At 41.8% G+C, this 21,700-nt stretch overlaps 1 protein-coding gene across 4 annotated transcripts in view; it reads right to left on the reverse strand.

The window, feature by feature from the left end:
• Positions 1–21,184, reverse strand: part of asz1 (ankyrin repeat, SAM and basic leucine zipper domain containing 1) — a 41,179-nt gene extending 19,995 nt beyond the window's left edge. For 2 of the 4 annotated variants that reach the window (XM_046345836.1, XM_046345808.1), the window contains exons 1-6: positions 21,108–21,184; positions 18,794–18,931; positions 14,315–14,444; positions 13,696–13,798; positions 9,529–9,651; positions 7,734–7,845 (exon numbers count right to left, since the gene is read on the reverse strand). In XM_046345836.1, coding sequence (XP_046201792.1) covers positions 7,734–7,845; positions 9,529–9,651; positions 13,696–13,798; positions 14,315–14,444; positions 18,794–18,807 — 482 coding nt within the window. In that variant the 5' untranslated portion in view covers positions 18,808–18,931; positions 21,108–21,184. Of the gene's footprint in view, positions 1–7,733; positions 7,846–9,528; positions 9,652–13,695; positions 13,799–14,314; positions 14,445–18,793; positions 18,932–19,333; positions 19,787–20,499 lie in introns of those variants that run through there. The other 2 variants (XM_046345816.1, XM_046345826.1) reach the window with 2 other exon arrangements.
• Between the last annotated feature and the right edge of the window lie 516 nt (positions 21,185–21,700).

The following is a 21,700-nucleotide window of genomic DNA, read 5'->3' on the forward strand; positions in this document are numbered from 1 at the left end:
ACATATGTACATAAATTTATGTACATCTTTATCCCTTTACACTTGTGTGTATAGTAGTTGTGGAATTGATAGGTTAGATTACTCATTGGTTATTACTGCATTGTCGGAACTAGAAGCACAAGCATTTCGCTACACTCGCATTAACATCTGCTAACCATGTGTATGTGACAAATAAAATTGGATTTGCTTATTTAGGGAAATCTGTGAAATACTAATTTCTCTTGAAACCAGGATATGTTACTTTCACTTTTTCGTTTCTTTTGTTACAGGCTATGAGAATCTACCGTCTGAAACTTAAGCAATATCCCTTGACCCAAGGACTGTACCTTAAACGATACAAGATCACCAATGAAGTGTTCATTAGAGAAGTCTTTATCAAATAGTAGAACGGAAGAAAAATTAGAATGGAAGAATTCCTCACTATCGTCAGAACATCATTTATAATAGTTATCTATGAGGGACTGATACCAGTGTGGAAGAGATGATCACTTAAAAGACTTGGTGAATGATTACCTTGCCAATAGGACAATTTCATATTATTGTCTTGATAATAGTGTGTGTGCGAGTTTCCTCCTAATACAGGATGTGGTAGGAATCGTAAGGGACATCATCATTACACCTGTTAATACTTATATTCTATAACTTTGTTCGAAATATATTTCTTATTGTAACAGCAAGTAAAATATTCCCTTTGTGTTTTATAGAAATGCAAGGTGTTTAATGTGAATGATTTAATTTTTCCATGTTTTCTATTGTTTTCGAAATATACCTTGCAAGATTTATTTTTATTTTTAAATGGTCTAGGGTGGGGGGGATATGTCGAAGATAAATACACAATGCAGAGGATGAGAGGACGAGAATTAACGATCAATGGAAATAGTTGTTTTTCAGTTCAACATCTGTTTAGAATCTGTTAGGAATGTCAGTCCTGAACTCAAAGCTACGTGTGCTATGTTTTAATTTGTCCGAGTTTAGAGGATAATTTTTATTTGGCCATTGGCCCAGTTGTACTGCAAGGACTTATAATTGGTCAGCCACAGGCTAGGGTGGGGAGTTATAAATGACATCCTGTTCTTTTTTTTCTGGGGAGAGAATCACTGAGGACAGGGGAGCATTAATATCTACCATCTACCGCCCTGCATGATTTGTCCTCTTTGAATAAGAATAAACCCATTTTCCTCCCCCTGATCTGCTTTGGGGTGTGTGTTATTGAGGAGTAACATCAAGCTTTGGGGTGTGTGTTATTGAGGAGTAACATCAAGCTTTGGGGTGTGTGTTATTGAGGAGTAACATCAAGCTTTGGGGTGTGTGTTATTGAGGAGTAACATCAAGCTTTGGGGTGTGTGTTATTGAGGAGTAACATCAAGCTTTGGGGTGTGTGTTATTGAGGAGTAACATCAAGCTTTGGGGTGTGTGTTATTGAGGAGTAACATCAAGCTTTGGGGTGTGTGTTATTGAGGAGTAACATCAAGCTTTGGGGTGTGTGTTATTGAAGAGTAACATCAAGCTTTGGGGTGTGTGTTATTGAAGAGTAACATCAACTGCTAACAGTTAAGGGCTTGTAATTAAGCATTTCACTATAAGGTCTGTTGTATTCGGCGAATGTGACAAATAACATTTGATTTTAAATAGCTGTGCAGCGACACTCCCCATCCAACCTGATAGATCTTGAGGTTCTGCAGAGAAGAATGGGAGAAACTTCCCAAATACAGGTGTGCCAAGCTTGTAGCGTCATACCCAAGAAGAATCGAAGCTGTAATCGCTGCTAAAGGTGCTTCAACAAAGTACTGAGTAAAGGGTCTGAATACTTATGTAAATGTTTTTTTAAATACATTTGCAAAAATGTCTAATAACCGGTTTTCGATTTGTAATTATAGGGTATTGTTTGTAGGTTGAGGAAACAAATTAATTTATCCATTTTTGAATAAAGGCTGTAATGTAACAAATGTGGAAAGATTCAAGGGGTCTGAATACTTTCCGAATGCACTGTATCTGGCCTCCATTGATTTAGTCACCCTAATAAGGGTAAAAATTCCAATAGAGACCTGAGGTTTTGACCAATGGCTTTCTTATAGGATTATCTACACAATTAACACTATTTTACCCATTGGCCCAAATATGTTTTTGATTGGACATCAAAGAATGAAATAGAATAGATACTTTGTATTTTTTTTTTTGAAGAAACAGACATTTTTCTTCTCCCAATCTCAATTTGTCTCTGCCGCTCTAGGTATGAAAGAATGATTGGTAGAACACCTTTAAAACACTTGAAACCACTGGAGGGGAGACAGACACCAAGCCCTCAACTCTTGAGTGACCAGCTACAGCAGACCTGCCCAGGTTACATTCTCTATGGAAACATGCTGTAAGGGAAAACATTGTCCACAAAGCAGCGCTTGGCTTTGACACCTCTAGGGTGACATAAAACATAGACTACTTACTGTAAGTTACAATAAGTTAAACAATTACTGCAAGTACTGTATTACTTAGTGGTTCACCACACTGTTTGGCCCAAACAAGCAGTCTTCTAGGTCAGTCCCAAACTCTGTCCTGGGCCCCCCCCTGGGTGCACATTTTGGTTTCTGCCCTAGCACTACAAAGCTGATTCAAATAATCAAAACTTGAATTGGTTATTTAAATTAGCTGTGTGGTGCTAGGGCAGAAACCAAAACGTGCACCCAGGGGGGCGGAATAGAGTTTGAGAAACCCTGCTCTAGGTCAGTTGTTGTTAATCTGCCTTCTAACATTGGGGAACACCAAAACACTATATTTTTGGGGGAAAGAATGAGGCAGCCCATGCCATTGGCTACCCATCCTATTGTGTTGAGCAACAAACCGGCAAGTGTCAACCACTGACACAATTCAACTTTAAATCACCTGACACTGACAGAACAGAGGGTGAGAAACTGCATCAATCCAGAGGTGTGGGAATGGCCTGTGGCCATTCATCACAATATGTGACGTCCCAGGGACACAGAGGGAGGATGTGTGTGTGTAAGAGAGATAGTTTGTAAATCTGTGTGTATTGGTGACATCTAGAAGTAGGTGAGTCAGGGCGTAGTAATCTATCATCCTAACACATTCCAGGTATTCCCTTTTTCCTTCCTCTGAGCACAGGAGACGGGAAAAACAGGTTTGGCCTAAGGTATTGGTCTCAGTGGCAAACCAGTGACAAGGTCATTGGCTCACTGTGGGGTGCAGCCAGAGAGTGAAGGGTGGTGTGTGTTTGTACTGTATGCGTTTTTCATCACCAGTTCCAAATGAGCAGAGAATCGATACGTAGACGGTTTTGAGCAAACACAACTCCGACGTCACAACTCTGGGAACAATGGCCTCGAGAGATAAAACAACCATACCAGATAAAACGATCAAACTCCCCTTCCTATGAAACCATTGTGACAGGTTATAATCAGTACATATCCATAACCTCTGGAGAGGATGACCATCCCAAACAGTCCTTATCTCCTCAAAGGTTTCAGTTGAAACTGATTTCCAGCTCTTATCCAACTGGTCTAGGTCTATAGGCTGGATTTTTCACACTCAACACTTTCCTGTGTGTATCAAGAATGGTCCACCACCCAAATGACATCCAGCCAACTTGACACAACTGTGGGAAGCATTGGAGTCAACATGGGCCAGCATCCCTGTGGACCCTTTCGGCACCTTGTAGAGTCCATGCCCTGACAAATTGAGGCTGTTCTGAGGGCAAAACGGGGTATAACTCAATAAGGTGTTTTTTTTGTTGTGAATTTGACCCCTTTTTCTCCCCAATTTCGTGGTATCCAATTGTTGTAGTAGCTACTATCTTGCCTCATCGCTACAACTCCCGTACGGGCTCGGGAGAGACGAAGGTTGAAAGTCATGCGTCCTCCGATACACAACCCAACCAAGCCGCACTGCTTCTTAACACAGTGCACATCCAACCTGGAAGCCAGCCGCACCAATGCGCCGGAGGAAACACCGTGCACCTGACCACCTTGGCTAGCGCACACTGCGCCCAGCCCGTCACAGGAGTCGCTGGTGCGCTATGAGACAAGGACACCCCTACCGACCAAGCCCTCCCTAACTAACCCAGGCAACGCTAGGCCAGTTGTGCGTCGCCCCACGGACCTCCCGGTCGCGGCCGGTTACGACAGAGCCTGGGCGCGAACCCAGGGACCCTGATGGCACAGCTGGCACCACCCGGGAGGCCCCAGGAAGGTGTTTCTAATGTGTGGTATACTCAGTAGAGGTCGATTGATGATCTTTCAACGCCGATACTCGATTATTGGAGGACCAAAAAAGCCGATACCGATTAATCGGCCGATTTTTTTACACCATTTATTTGTAATAATGACAATTACAACAATACTGAATGAACACTTATTTGAACATAATATAATACATCAATAAAATGAATTTAGCCTCAAATAAATAATGAATCATGTTCAATTTGGTTAGAATAATGCATAAACAAAGTGTTGGAGAAGAAAGTAATGTGCCCATATGCACTGTGCCATGTAAAAATGTGTGCCATGTAAAAAAGCTAACGTTTCAGTTCCTTGCTCAGATCATGAGAACACATGAAAGTTGGTGGTTCCTTTTAACAAAACAAGAGGTTTTAGGTTGTAGTTAATATAGTATTTATAGGACTATTTCTCTCTATACCATTTGTATTTCATATACTTTGACTATTGGATGTTTTTACAGGCAATATAGTATTGCCAGTGTAACAGTATAGCTTCCGTCCCTCTCCTTGCCCCTACCTGGGCTCGAACCAGGAACACATCGACAACAGCCACACTCGAAGCAGCGTTACCCCATCGCTCCACAAAAGCCAGAGCAAGGAGAATAACTACTCCAAGTCTCAGAGCGAGTGACGTTTGAAACGCTATTAGCGCACACCCAGCTAACTAGCTAGCCATTTCACATTGGTTACACCAGCCATCAGGCTGATAGGCTTGAAGTCATAAACAGCGCTGTGCTTGCGAAGAGCTGCTGGCAAAACGGACAAAAGCTGCTCAGTCAGACTGCTCTATCAAATCAGACTAAATTATAACATAATAACACACAGAAATACGAGCCTTTGGTCATTAATATGGTCGAATCCGGAAACTATCATTTCGAAAACAAACGTTTATTATTTCAGTGAAATACGGAACCGTTCTGTATTTTATCTAACGGGTGGCATCCCTAAGTCTAAATATTCTTGTTACATTGCACAACCTTCAATATTATGTCATAATTACGTAAAATTCTGGAAAATTAGTTCGCAATGATCCAGGCAGCCCAAACTGTTGCATATACCCTTACTCTGTGTGCAATGAACGCAAGAGAAATGACACAATTTCACCTGGTTAATATTGCCTGCTAAACTGGATTAGTAGTTATAACTAGTGATTATGATTGATTGTTTTTTATAAGGTAAATTTAATGCTAGCTAGCAATTTACCTTCTACTACATTCACGTAACAGGCAGGCTCCTCGTGAAGTGCAATGGTTAGAGCGTTGGACTAGTTAACTGTACGGTTGCAAGATTGAATCCCCTGAGCTGACAAGGTGAAAATCTGTCGTTCTGCCCCTGAACAAGACAGTTAACCCAACCCTTTCTTGGTTTCAGGTATAACCCATTTGGTTCCAGAGAGTTTACATTTATTTTTTATTTTTTTACATTTAACTAGGCCGTCATTGAAAATAAGAATGTGTTCTTAACGGACTTGCCTAGTTAAATATAAAAAAAAAATAATAAAATAAAACCCCAAAATATCTATTTCCGATTGTTATGAAAACTTGAAATCGGCCCTAATTAATCGGCCATTCCGATTAATCGGTCGACCTCTAATACTCAGTGTATGTAATATTGTGTATGCAAAAGGACCTCAATTTGCTGCACCATCCAATGATCCAGGTTATTGTAGGCCATGGTTCCCAACCTGATTTTATATGGCCCTCCTAAGTTCTGAGCAAAATATATACATATATATAAAAAAATTATATACATATATTTAAAAAATATATCAGAAAATCAGCTCCAAATTATTAGTATTTTGGACATCTGTTCCAAAGTATTCCCACGCATTATATATAAATGCAAGCAAGATTTGAAAAGGTTGTGTTTTAGTCCAATATTATACATGTTTGGGCTTCTTGCAGTCAATTTGCAGTCTACAAATGATCTGAAATTATGTTCCGTCCCCCTGACCATCCACCCAAGAAAAAAAATGATGTAGTTGATGATCCCTACTGTAGGTTGAGAGAGTGGACCCCACATCTTGCTCCTGAACAAACACACCATCTTTAAAGGTTCATTTGTTTATGATGCTGAGGGAAAGAAATGCATCTGGTGTGAATTGCTGGTCAAATACTCAGAGGTTAAGGCCATAGCTCTCTACCCACAAGAACCTCTGATCCTCTTTCTTCTTCTCCTGTTGTTGTAACGCCGTTCTTCCCCCCTTTCTTCTCGTCCACATCCCTTCTGTCTCTCGTTACCGTTCTTCAAATATTTTGTCTGGAGAGGAAACAATCAATTTCCTACCGCCTGCTCTCGCTCGCTTTCAGGACGGTGTGTGTGTGTGGGAGGGATGGGGTGGTGTGTGGCACGGGCAACGGCATAAGACAAGGGTGGCGGAGAGTTTGTGAGGGGTGGGCGAAGGGCAATGGAGGTGGAGGGGAGAAGGCTAAGTTCGGGGCTTTCTCCTTGACTTGCCATGAGAAATGTCCAGCGATAATGACAACGTGTAAGTGGTTCCAGAATCCTCCCTCCCTCCCTGCTCCCCTCCCTCCCTCCCTCCCTCCCTCCCTCCCTCCCTCCCTCCCTCCCTCCCTCCCTCCCTCCCTCCCTCTCTCTCTCTCTCTGTGTCTGGGCAGCATCAGGCAGTACAGTGTGTTTAGGTGGTGTGGAGGAGGGCTTCTCTTACTCTTGTTTAGTCCTTCTCCCCCCCTGCTCTGTAAGTGTTTATTGTCTGTCTGAAGGGGATCTGGGTATGTGTGCATGCAAATGCCATAACAGGGCATTCCACACAAAAGATAAATGCAGACCAACACACACTGTACTGAGACAAACACACACTGTACTCCAAGTGGTATAGTGGTGAACAGGGACACTGGACAGCACAGGAGAAAGTCACAAGGTGGTCAAAGCCAGGGTCAAGACATGGTGCCAGGCAACAGGAAACACTGCTTCAGTCCTGGTACATTCCATCACAGTAAATCATGTCTAAATGAATAAAACAGTGGATGAATGGGAACTCTAACCCTTAATGAATGTAATAACATGTTGCTGTTCACATCTATAATGCGATGCCAGCATAACAGTGTGGTCCTGTGGCTAAAAGGAAATACATACTCTAGTAGTGTTTCACAAGCTTGGCCATCAGAGGCTATATTATATTGTTACATTTCTTATTTAACCTTTTTAACTAGGCAAGTCAGTTAAGAAAAAATAATAATATTTACAATGACGGCCTACCCTGGCCAAACCCAGACGACGCTGGGCCAATTGTGCACTGCCCCTATGGGGCTCTCAATCACGGCCGAATGTGATACAGCCTGGATTCGAACAATGGACTGTTGTGACACCTCTTGCACTGAGATGCAGTGCCTTAGACAGCTGCATCACTCTGGAGCCCATATCAGTCCCTGTGCTGCAGAGTATGAAATGTACCATGTCTTCTGATGAAATTACATGAAAATCCACACAGAGATACTCAAAACATGACAGACAAAGACAGGCACATACACCGTGTCTCTCTCACCTGGTGAATGTGTTGGGATCAGCGTTTCTGGACAAGAGCAGCTCCACACACTGGACAATCTTGTCCTCACTGGCAGAAGCTGTGCATGCAGCCATCAGTACAGTGTACTGGTCTATGTAACACACAAAGAGCATTAGTACTGGGGCAGAATATGCAGTCCAAGCATAATCTCATGACTATCATTTAAACTAGACACAATTCAATGCCAACAAAACCAATGTCAATGGATAAAACATCACACTAGACATTCAATCAATAGTCATTACAATAATAAGAAAGCAGACATCACACCAGACAGTGCAGGATGAGGCAGCATAATAAATATCATTTTGAAATTGGCCCTGTGAACGTTGATGGGATCGATATCCTTTTATCTTAACTCGGGATCTATGGTGTTGACTTCAGTGGCATTGTCTTGACATCTCAGACTTGGAACACGAGAGTGATGGCAATCTGTTGAATTCTTGTTTCGACATGGACTGCCTGTGTGCGTGTGTGGAGTGTACGTGTCTGTGAGTATGTTTTAGGTGGGAGCAATCATTGAGGGCAGTTGCAACCAGACTGACGGTTTGCGTCTGCAGTGGACCGGGGAAAATAAATAAAAGTCTGGGGTTGGCCTAGTGCTATGACGACAGCACCACGCTCTGTGTACCAGCTTTATCAATCACTCCTGCATTCCTCCCCCTCTCTTTCTCTCCCTCTTGGAGAAACACAAAATAGGAAGTGACCGCCGCTCTCCCGTTTAATTGTTTCCTTTCAAAGCCTCTGGCAACAGACGCCGCCACGGTGTGTGTAAACACAGACACACACACACAAGTATTGTACACAACCATCCCTGTCGTATGTACTGACTGGAATAACATACACACAGACCAAGACACCTGTAACATCCAAATGTGGTAGCACTGTCCCCAGTCTATCCATGACTTAGTCTCCCTTTCCACGATCACCAATAAAACAGATGCATTCAATTTCTCCAAGAGAGATAGAGAGAAAGACAAGAGGAATGAAACAGTCGAAGCTGTAAACTGAAAACACCGGCGGATTAGCAGCATGTTTTTCGACCGTTCCTCTTTAACGTCATAGATATTAAGTAATGGCAGATGAACTATGTAGCGAGGCTTCTAATTCGCTCTCCAGTCTTTGGCCGGGACACGTGTGGAAATTGAAAGAAGGTGTGAGAAGTGGAGGGGGGGGGTCACTCTGTATCACCGTGTGTGCATTGGTGTGCAAGTGTGTGCTTCGAGTGCAGTGTGTGTGTGCGCTTCATCAAGGAAAGCTGAAGTGGCACGTCAGAGGACGGGAAGATTAAGTCTGACCAAGCAAGGCTTGTGTCGTTCGATATCACAGAATTCCTTCCTTTCCTTGTCCATTGTGGGTGTTCTGTTTCAGTATCACGCCATCGGTCCTAGTTCTGACGGGCTGATGTAGTCAGCGGGAGCATTCTCTTTATTGCTCTCAGTCTCTACAGAGGTGGGTAGAGCAGATAGTCTCTTCTACAAGCAGAGACTTGCATAAACTGGAAGATGTGAAAGAGTCTGGCAGCAATGAGTCAAATTCTAGATCACACACCTGTCTATGAAACCCTGAAAAACCATGAAGCGCCAAAAATAACTCCCTGGCCGAATGATTCAACATTTAGGTCTATTAACTTTTGTTAGAATAAGGCTGTACTTTTGTTCAACTGCAATGCAACACATCACACCTGTAGTGCACCAGGTCGTTGTCAACATCTGAGTGCTGGTGAGGGCATGGTATTGAATACAGCTAACGTAATATGGCACGTCTTTCTTACCTCTGCTGAAGTTAGCGCTGGCCCCTCTGTCCAGCAGCAGCTTGGCGATGTCATAGTGAGCCATGTGCACAGCACACATCAGTGGTGTCCACTCAAACCCCAGCCTTGTCTCCACATCCAGGCCTAACAAGGTAGGGATTAGAAAGGTTAGACCAGTCCATACAGTTACAGCACTTAGCTATCTTACTAGGCACAAAGACCACAGATGGGTCAAATGTATATAGTATGTATAAGCTGGAAGTAGAGGCCTAAGTGTTGTTGTCCATTAGTTTACTCCAATTAGAGAAGGGTGGTAGGGTTAGGAGAGGGATGGTAGGGTTAGGGGAAAATAATAAAGGAATTTTCATTTTATTTATTTTAAATACATACATATGGGGGATTGGAAATGACACAGACGATTACATTGATGGAAGCTACAATCTATCTGCAATATTAAAGCTGATATACCCCCTAAAAATATGAACATACATACATACACATACATATATATATATATATACACACACACACAAACAATCGTTCAAAAGTTTGGTTCCCTTAGAAATAAAAAGCACATTTTTGTCCATTTAAAATAACACCAAATTGATAAGAAATACAGTGTAGACATTGTTAATGTTGTAAATAATAATATAAATAATATATGCCATTTAGCAGACACTATTGTAGCTGGAAACGGCTGATTTTTTAAATGGAATATCTACAGAGGTCCATTATCAGCAACCACCACTCATGTGTTCCAGTGGCACGTTGTGTTAGCTACTCGAAATGTATAATTTAAAAAGGCTAATTGATCATTAGAAAACACTTTTGCAATTATATTAGCACAGCTGAAAACTGTTGTTGTTCTAATTAAAGAAGCAATAAAACCGTGCCTCCTTTAGACTTATTTTACCTTTATTTAACCAGGTAGGCCAGTTGAGAACAAGTTCTCATTTACAACTGCCATCTGGCCAAGATAAAGCACAGCATTGTGACAAAAAAACAAGAGTTACACATGGGATAAACAAACGTACAGTCAATAACACAATAGAAAAATATACGTACAGTGTGTGCAAATAATGTAGAAGAGTAGGGAGGTAAGGCAATAAACAGGCCATAGTGGTCAAAATATTTACAATTTAGCATTAACACTGGAGTGATACATGTGCAGATGATAATGTGCAAGTAGAGATACCAGGGTGCAAAACAGCAAGATTATATATATATATAAATAACAATACGGGGATGAGGTAGTTGGATGTGCTATTTACAGATGCGCTGTGTACAGGTACAGTGATCCGTAAGCTGCGCTGTCAGTTGATGCTTGAAGTTAGTGAAGGAGATATAAGACTCCAGCTTCAGTGATTTTTGAAATCCGTTCCAGTCATTGGCTGCAGAGAACTGGAAGGAAAGGCGGCCAAAGGAGGTTTTGGCTTTGGGGATGACCAGTGAAATATACCTGCTGGAGCGCCTGCTACAGGTGGGTGTTACTATCGTGACCAGTGAGCTGAGATAAGGTGGAACTTTACCTAGCAAAGACTTAGATGACCTGGAGCCAGTGGGTTTGGCGGCGAATATGTCGGGAGGACCAGCCAACGAGAGCATACAGGTCGCAATGGTGGGTAGTATATTGGGCTTTGTGACAAAACGGATGGCACTGTGATAGCAAATTGGATGCAGTCTGAGTAGTGTTGGAGGCTATTTTGTAAATGACATCGCCGAAGTCAAGGATCAGTAGAATAGTCAGTTTTAAGAGGGTAAGTTTGACAACATGAGTGAAGGAGGCTTTGTTGTGAAATAGGAAGCCAATTCTAGATGTAATTTTAGATTGGAGATGCATATTGTGAGTCTGGAAGGAGAGATTACACTCTAACCAGACACCTAGGTATTTGTAGGTATTTGTATTCTAAGTCAGAACCGTCCAGAGTAGTGATGCTACGCAGGCGGGCGGGTGCGGGCAGCAATCGGCATGCATTTAGTTTTACTAGCATTTAAGAGCAGTTGGAGGCCACGGAAGGAGTGTTGTATGATATTGAAGCTCGTTTGGAGGTTTGTTAACACAGTGTCCAAAGAAGGGCCAGATGTATACAGAATGGTGTCGTCTGCGTAGAGATGGATCAGAGAATCACAAGCAGCAAGAGCGACATCATTGATATATACAGAGAATATTAGAGTATTGAACCATGTGGCACCCCCGTAGACTGCCATAGGTCCGGACAACAGGCCCTCCAATTTGACACAATGAACTCGATCTGAGAAGTAGTTGGTGAACCAGGCGAGGCAGTCATTTGAGAAACCAAGGCTATTGAGACTGCCGATAAGAATGCAGTGATTGACAGAGTCGAAAGCCTTGGCCAGGTCGATGAAGGCGGCTGCACAGCACTGTCTTTTATCGATGGCAGTTATGATATCTTTTAGGACCGTGAACGTGGCGGAGGTGCACCCACGACCAGCTTGGAAACCAGATTGCATAGTGGAAAAGGTACGGAGGGATTCTAAATGTTCGGTGATATGTTTGTTAACTTGGCTATCGAAGACTGTAGATAGACCTATATCGATCCTGCCCTGCCTAAAAGTTTGGGTCTAGTGTCTCGCCTAATGAAGAGGGGGATGACCGCGGCAGCTTTCCAATCTTTAGGGATCTGAGGCGATACGAAAGAGGTTGAACAGGCTAGTAATAGGGAATGCAACCATTTTGGCAGATAACTTTAGAAAAAGAGTTTTGTTTAGCCCAGCTGATTTGTAGGGATCCAGATTTTGCAGTTCTTTCAGAACATCAGCTATTTTGATTTGGGGAAGTTACTGCGGGGGATGCAGAGCTGTTGGCCGGGTTGGGGTAGCCAGGTGGAAAGCATGGAAAGCCGTAGAAAAATCCTTTCCTAACTGACTGTGTATATTGGTTCCTGACTTCCCTGAAAAGTTACATATCGTGGGGGATACTCAATGCTAATGCAGCACACCACAGGATGTTTTTGTGCTGGTCAAGGGCAGTCAAGTCTGGAGTGAACCAATGGCTATATCTGTTCTTAGTTCTACATTTTTTCAATGGGGCGTGCTTATTTAAGATGGTGAGGAATGCACTTTTAAAGAACAACCAGGCATCCTCTACAGACGGGATGAGGTCAATATCCTTCCAGGATACCCGGGCCAGGTCAATTAGAAAGGCTTGCTCGCTGAAGACTATTTGAGTATCTGGAGAATCAGCATTTGTGGATTCGATTGCAGGTTCAAAATGGCCAGAAACAAAGTACTTTCTTCTGAAACTCATCAGTCTATTCTTGTTCTGAGAAATGAAGCTGATTCCATGCAAGAAATTGCCAAGAAACTCAAGACCTCATAAAACGCTGTGTACTACTCCCTTCACAGTACTACTCCCTTCTACTGTACTCCTCCCTTCTAACCAGAATAGAGAGTGGGAGACCCCGGTGCACAACTGAGCAAGGGGACAAGTACATTAGAGTGTCTAGTTTGAGAAACAGGCGTCTCACAAGTCCTCAACTGGTAGCTTCATTAAATGGTACATGCAAAACACCAACAGCGAAGAGGCGACTCCGGGATGCTGGCCTTGTAGGCAGAGTTGCAAAGAAAAAGCCATATCCCAGACTGGCCAATAAAAATCAAAGATTTAGATGGGAAAAAGAACACAGACACTGGACAGAAGAACTCTGCCTCGAAGGCCAGCATCCAATCCAGCATCATTGGAACACAGGAGTGATGGTTGCTGATAAATGTAGATATTAAATAAATAAAAATCTGCCGTTTCCAGCTACAATAGTCAATTACAACATTAACAATGTCTACACTATATTCCTGATCAATTTGATGTTATTTTAAAATGTTCCAAAAATGTGATTTTCTATCAAAAACAAGGACATTTCTAAGTGACCCCCAACTCTTGAACGGTAGTATACACACAATATTTTTTAGGGGATAGACCAGCTTTAATATGACTAACAGATTGTAGCTTCCATCAATGTAATTGATATTTTAAAAAAATAACTCAGATCAGTACCAAAGGTTGCAAACACTGTCATTTACAGAACATTGCCTGAACAAGAGGGATAAAACCAAAGATGATAATATTCAGTAAAAGGCTGACTGTATAACTGGTGCTTCAATTTCAAAATTGTAACAGATCATAATGGCAATTTCTTAATGTAGAATTGACTGTTCATTATCAAAACCTGCCATTGTCCAACAGCTGCTGGACCAGCTGGACATCTTTGGTGTTGATGGCTCTTTTCAAAGTGGAGACCTTATCCTCTGCTTCTGGGACCCCTGCATCTGTGCTCTGTTAGTTTCAAGTTTTAATGTCACATGCACAAGTACAGTGAAATGCCTTTCTGTTAGAAATGAATTACACAATGCTGGTACATTAAATGATGAGTACTTCACTGTGTGTTGTATTTTAAAAGTGATTGTTGTCTGGTTGGTAGCTAGGTCATGAAGCTAGCCTGGCCAAACTACTAGACAAGACAGACCGTCTGGGATAGTTGTCGCCACCTGCTGGATTGGATTTACCATCTTCCTCTCACACTGTTACATGCACGCAATAGCTAGCTAGCTAGATTTTTTTTAAAGTATCGTAACTAAACAATAAAAATACTAAAGATAAATGGTTGTCTTGGATCATAATCAAACGAGATAACCTGACAAGTTACTGCGCATTGAACAGAGCTGGCAAATACCTAGCCAATTCATCTTAAACATTAACTATAGCTATCTAGCTGGCATTAGCATTTTAGCTGGCTCGAGCGCAAGATGAGATACGAAATTATTGGAGAAACAAATAGGAAATATGTGTCACCTCAATTAAGGGGACCTTGATCGACTTTGAAAATCCAATGTCCCACTCGTCGTTGCTCCCATCGCTTTCGTCTCCTGCAGGGAAGGCATATTCCACCTTGTTGGACATGATGACCTCGAGTATGGGTCTTCTGTAAAAAGGGGAACACTCTTTTCACGGCACTTCGATACCGAAGTTACTTTTTCGTAACAGGTTAGGAGACTGAGATTAGGGTTAGGAAAAGAGTTAGGGTTTGCGAAAATCACTTCGCATCGAAGTGACGTGAAGAGTGTGTTCTGTATAAAGCTTCGAGACGCACGTGACCATGGAGAGCGCTCCATGAGGTCACCCGGGTGACCACGTCAGATTCAGGTCAAGTTTGCGCATCCAGGTCTACATCGTTCATATGCTATATACATCAGTGGTCTAGACCATAATCCAAAAGTATTTTAAGAACAGGAATTGTGGGTGTTGTAAAAACGTTTCAGAGTTCTACCCAGTGGAAAACTGATAAACCAAAGGGGCAACCTATTTGACTTTGAAGCTGCCATACCAGTTTAGTTGTAAGAATGTGCATGTTCTGTTTGTTGCAGCTATGCCAGCCTGCATGTTTGTCAACCCAATCACTTCAAAAAGTAGGATACCTGTGCAGTTCGAGAAATAAGAGAGGAAGCCATATACAAGGTCAGTGCCAGTACCACATATTCAATGTGCAAGGATACTGAAGCCTGATCTCAGGAGCTTACATTCTATTTCGAAAAGATAGCTATTCTCTGAAGCAATTAGTCTAGCCAGATATCTAAACTTGGCTGACTACTGACCAGTCACGCAGGGCATGTGCCCAGGGGCCCTGACCTCAAGGGGGCCCCCATTGATTTTGTTAGTCAATCTCACTCAAGTATCATTAATTTCAGGAAATTAGCTGTAAAACTACAAAATGTTCTCTTCACTCCATGACATAATGTGTAGAATTGCAAGTTTTTAAAAACTTTAACACTTTTTTTTTTTATCTCTGTCGTCAGGAGGGGGCCACTAAAATGTATTGTTTCTGAGGTGAGGGGCCCCACAAGTGTGTGTGTGTGTGTGTGTGTGTGTGTGTGTGTGTGTGTGTGTGTGTGTGTGTGTAACAGTATAACTTAACTTAGACCGTCCCCTCGCCCATACCCGGGCGCGAACCAGGGACCCTCTGCACACATCAACAAAAGTCACCCACGAAGCATCGTTACCCATCGCTCCACAAAAGCCGCGGCCCCTGCAGAGCAAGGGGAACTACTACTTCAAGGTCTCAGAACAGGTGACGTCACTGATTGAAACGCTATTTAGTGCGCACCGCTAACTAAGCTAGCCGTTTCACATCCGTTACATGTGCAAGAGTGTCTATTACTATAACCTTTTAACATTTGCAGAAATTAACTTGCATTTGAATTACACTGAACAAAAATATAAATGTAAAATGTATGCACAAAAAGCTTGTTTCGCAAAAATGTTGTGCAAAACATGTGTTTACATCCTTGTTAGTAAGCATTTCTCCTTTGCCAAGATAATCCCTCCACCTGGCAAGTGTGGCATATCAAAAAGATGATTAAACATGATCATTACACATGTGCACCTTGTGCTGGAGACAATAAAAGGCCACTCTAAATATGCAGTTTTGTCACACAACAAAATGCCATAGATGACTGAAGTTTTGAGGGAGTGTGAAATTGGCATGCTGACTGCAGGAATGTCCACTAGAGCTGTTTCTAGATAATTGAATGTTAATTACTCTACCATAAGCCTTTCAACGTTATTTTGGATAATTTTGCAGTCCTTCTCTATGCAAAGGAGATGTGTCGTGCTAAATTAGGCTTATGGTCTTGCATGAGGTCTTCTCTGTTGCTAATACTGTTTTCTGATCCACACCCCTACTTTTTCTTTAAGGTATCTGTGACAAACAGATGCATATCTGTATTTCCAGTCATGTGAAATTCATAGATTAGGGCCTCATTTATTTATTTCAATTGACTCATTTCCTTATGTGAGTTGTAACACAGTAAAATCTTTAAAATTGTTGCATTTTGTGTTTATATTTCTGTTAAGTGTATATAGTATCAAAAATGTTTTGACATGCAATCTAAGTAGGGTGAGTCTAAACATCTCAGCATTGGTTTGGAGTTAATTGAGTCCCACAGTGGGTGCTTTGTAATACAATTAGTTTTTCCACCATTAATTTTTCCCAAATGAGATTTTAGAAACACTTAAAATTAAGTATGTGTTTGGTGTAGGCTTACCTTAGCGTGACATTTTGATAACCGTGTAATTTCTCTCTCGGACAAGGTGAGTTTGATCAATATATTTACTCTCAAAATTGTTAAATGCTAATTAGCAACAGAGAAGACCTCATGCGAGACTACAAATTCCTGCAGGAAGCTTGTCAGCTTGTCAGCTACCTTCTGTGCCCAATCAATGAGGAATCCAAGTGCTGTATTAAAATGAATTGAATTAAATGTGATGAACTTCTTCAGTCCCCCTTCTCTCTGTCTTAGCTACCCACTGACTAAACTTTAGCTAGCTAGTTAGCAGAGCAGTAGATACAAAACTATATGTTTTTACTTAGCCTGTATAATTGTTTGTACAGTATGTTGACTTTGGTCTCTATTTCAGACCTTATGGCATTTTTTGAAGGATGAGCTTGAGCATTAAAAGGTGGAAAGACTACTATAAGTCTGGCCATGTGGAGAAGTGCAGCTATGATGAAGGGCAATATACCGGTTTGGTCAGGGCCAGCATGAGGGATAAAGTTTATCCTGTGTTGGTGAGTGTAGCTATTAAGACAAGTTTGAACATCTTAGCAATACAGTGTGGATACCAGACTTAGATGAGTGATAACTCAGTTCTAGAATGTTGTAATTGATAAGAATGAATCAAAAAAAAAAATCTATTGACATATTTATTGTTGAGACATCCAGAGACAAATCTTCAAATGTACTTTTTAGGAGTGGTCTGTCATAGAGCAGTAGTTCCCAACCTTTTTCGGCTACAGTATCACCAATTGAATTTCTCTCTGCCCGGAGAACCCTTAAAGTACGCCCACGTGCATTTTACCATTAGGCCTATGGTCTCATGAGTCTTCTCAAGTACCCCCTGTGGGTAGGCCAAGAACCTTCAGGGGTCCTAGTATCTCAGGTTGGGAACTACTGTCACAAAGCTATATGCATTCACAGTCTTAATTTGTATGATCCTTCCCATTGTAATTGATAAGTCAAGTGATAAAATCCAAAGTGATCAATTAAAAGTTTATGGAAAAACTGCACTAGTCCTCATATGAAAAGTATAGGAAAGTACTGATCACATTATTTATCTTGTGTATTTCTGTATGGTTGTTGTTTTTAGTGTTGTCTAACACAGATACTGTATACAGGTCGCTGCAGTATGTTAAAACCACATTAGTTGCAACTCCCAGGAGTAGCTTGAAGGAACGGTACACTGAGTAGGTTTACTTCTGCAGATCCATCTAACTTGGAGTAGCAACTTCTACGTCAGTACAGTCAATGACCATCCAGTTGACGCATCAAACCTTAAAGTCAGACAGGAAAGTGATGTTCAACAGAGACCCAGGACCGTATTTGGGGAAGCCCTGACTTATAGGAGCCATGGGCTTAAGTCAAGTCGGTCAGTCATTTAACTTGTCATGTTCACACTGTCTTTGTGATTTGTGTGAGGCAACTGTTGAGCCAGTCCCCAACAGCCTAAAGAAACACCTGGTGGGAATAACAAGAACCACAACTAGGCTACTAACTAAAGGCTATGGAGGCAAGCCTCACTCACTGGACAAAGAGTTGAAGCACTCCATTTTCTTAGAACACGGAGGTGTGGGATGGAGGATTTATCTGTAATGCTCACCTAGATGATCAGGACAGTCTAGGATACTATTTGCCCCGAAAGAGGTGAAGTCTTGCGGTGAGCTATACGACTGTATTTCTGATTCTAATTCTCAAGAGGAAAGTTAACCGTCTGATTCGCGAGATCACTAAGGAGGACCAACAGTGGTTGTCGGATTGTCTGTACTGTACCACAGATGCATTCGTAAAACAAAACAGTTTCTGTAGTTTGTATGGGAAAAACATTTAGCCCACAAGATGCACCTAAGTGAAAGCATTCTGGAATTGTGCCATGGTGGAGATGCCTGAAACTTCAATGTTTCCATTGGTGTCCAAATAAGAAGTAAGTAGAGTTGGATAGGACACACCCTACGAAAAACATCTGGACTGCTTAACTAGACAGAGAGCAAGAGAGAGAATACATCTAAGAATGGGAGAGCCATTACTTCCACCAGATCTCCTTAAGGAGGGTGGCATTGAACATCATGCACTGCTTCTCATGGGGGAGCCTGAAGATGTTCTGCATGTCATGCCTCATGTCTAAAACATGGGGGAAAACATGGGAAAAAGGGGAGACAAAAGTCAATCTATAAATTCAATGTTTTACACAATATTGTATCACATTTGATGAGTTACTGACCTGTCCGTCCACATGCTCGATCGGCTGTAGCCTCTACAACTGACTCTCGTGCTGGATCACACTGGCACAAGATGTCCATGCACCGGATGGCCTGAGGGATGTGGTGGGTCTTTTTCAATGCTGTATCACCATCTTTATCTGGACAGAAAATGTATTGTTTATCCTAACACAAACACACCTTGGACAATGTGACAAGTGGTCCCTCAACACCCAATCCTAAATCATGAGAACCATACACAAACATACTGTGCAGATATACAATGCATTCGGAAAGTATTCAGACCCCTTCCCCTTTTCCACATTTTGTTACATTACAGCCTTATTCTAAAATTGATTAAATACAACCTTTCCCCCATCAATCTACACACAATACCCCATAATGACATAATGAAAATGTATACAAAATAAGACAGAAATACCTTATTTATATGTATTTGCTATGAGACTCCAAATTGAGCTCAGATGCATTTTTCTACATCTTGATTGGAGTGCACATGTGGTAAATTCAATTGATTGGACATGATTTGGAAAGGCACAAACCTGTCTATATAAGGTCCCACAGTTGACAGTGCATGTCAGAGCAAAAACCAAGCCATGTAGTCGAAGGAATTGTCTGTAGAGCTCTAAGACAGGATTGTGGCGAGGTACAGATCTGGGGGTTGGGTACCAAAACATATATGCAGCTTGGAAGGTCAAAAAAGAACACAGTGGCCTCCATCATTCTTAAATGGAAGAAGTTTGGAAGCATCAAGACTCTTCCTTGAGCTGGCCGCCCGGCCAAACTGAGCAATCGGGAGAACGGCCTTGGTCAGGGAGGTGACCAAGAACCTGAAGGTCACTCTGACATAGCTTCAGAGTTCTTCTGTGTTGATAGAAACCTTCCAGAAGGACAACCATCTCTGAGGAACTCCACCAATCAGGCCTTTATGGTAGTGTGGCCAGACAAAAGCCACTTCTCAGTAAAAGGCACATGATAGCCCGCTTGGGCTATCTAAAGGCACCTAAAGGACTCTCAGACCCTGAGAAACAAAGTTATCTGGTCTGATGAAACCAAGAGAGCTCAGACTGGGGCGAAGATTCACCGCAACAGGACAATGACCCTAAGCACACAGCCAAGACAATGCAGGTGGAATGGCTTCGGGACTGGTTTCTGAATGAGCCTGAGCCCGGACTTGAACCTATCTAACATATCTAAAGAGACATAAAACAAATAGCTGTACAGAAATGCTCCCCATCCATCCTGACAGAGCTTGAGAGGATCTGCAGGTGTGTCAAGCTTGTAGTGTCATAGGCTGTAATCACTGCCAAAGGTGCTTCAACATACTAATGTAGCTAGCTAGCCAACCAAGGTGCCCAACTAAGCTAGCCCACGAGGCGATATTTAGCTAGTTAACATTAGCTCACCGTTCATGTAGTCAGACTTTACTACGTGGTGACATGCTAGTTAACGATCCTTGCCATGGTGCTGTGCTAACGTTAGCTAGCAATATCACTACATCAAAAAGTATTACTACAAGAACTGTGAGCTAAGGTTAACTAGCTGGCTTGTCAATAATAAAAGGTCACAACAGTAATTTGGCTAGCCTATGCTGGTTTTCATTTTACTTGTAAGAAAGGTAACCGGTGTTATACACGTAACTACAGTCAGTGGTTATGTAGTTAATTTTCATAAGCACCTAGCTAACCACAGATCTTTGACTTATTACCCAAAATAGTTTGTTAGCAGCTAGCAAACGGCGTAGCTTATCACACGGCTCCAGCGACGGCTCTTAGAGGTTGGAAAACGATAAAATGCACGTGTCCATATCGGAGTAGTGGTTATAATCCGGTACATAGCACAGAACCATCCTTGCTTCGATCAACATAGATACCTAAGGTTAGCTAGCTAGCTATAAAGGCCAGGGTAATTTTCAAAAATCTAGTTTAAAAAATGCTACGGAAGGTAATTTGAAAAATTCTGAACAACAATCAATATGATAAGTACACAACTTCAATGATGTAATCGAGAAACTACAAAAAGGCTATGATATTATATTTGGCTTGACTTGGTAGGTTACAAGCTACTTGTTGACGTGAGTTTGCATGAAGAAATGTGGAGGTTTTTCCAACCCTTGAAACACTGCCTTGGGTGACGAAGTCAAAGCTTGAGACATGATGTGTAGTTCTGTATGATAGTCACATTAGCGGCTAGTTAGCATTTCATTTATATGGGGTAAATGCAAGGTGAAAATATTGATACAGGTGACCTTGTCCGAGAGAGATTTACACGGTCATCAAAACATCAAGCCAGGGTAAGCCTATAAGAAACACAGACCTTATATGAAGTGGTTCTAAAAATCCCCTATGAAAAAATGAACGGTGGAAAAACAGTTGGAACAATTTCCGTGTTTGACCTCAAGGTTTTATGGGTATTATGACTCATACTATGGTATACTATAGCTGCGTTAAAAAAAGGAGATAGGTCTAGAATTGCATTACCATTCTAGTCAGTGGCCCTTATTTTGCCATTGTAATGCATTGGTATCCATAGCAACTGCTCCCGTTTGGGCAGTTGTTCCGCAGACAGATTTGAATTGCAGAGTAGACAAAGATGGCATAGTCTCTAACTTTTTCTCTAACTTATTCGGAAAGTGGTCAAAATGTCAGTTGTTTATAAAAAGTTATACAGAAGATGTTGTTGATGCGGTCACTTAAACAGCTGTAACGTTTCATTGGTACCAAATAATTGTGTTATTATTTTAGATTTGAATAGCAGAGAAGTAGAGGAAGATGTCATGCCCTCTAACTTTTTGTGTAACTGTTTCGCAAAGCGGTCAAAGTAGCTGATTTGTGTCAAAAGTTGCATTTACAGGGAACGGAAGCTGGAAGTGATGATGTCACAATGAGGAGCTTTAGAATGTTGAATGA

Source organism: Oncorhynchus gorbuscha, linkage group LG01 (genome assembly GCF_021184085.1).
Source record: "Oncorhynchus gorbuscha isolate QuinsamMale2020 ecotype Even-year linkage group LG01, OgorEven_v1.0, whole genome shotgun sequence".
Taxonomy (NCBI): Eukaryota; Metazoa; Chordata; class Actinopteri; order Salmoniformes; family Salmonidae; genus Oncorhynchus; species Oncorhynchus gorbuscha.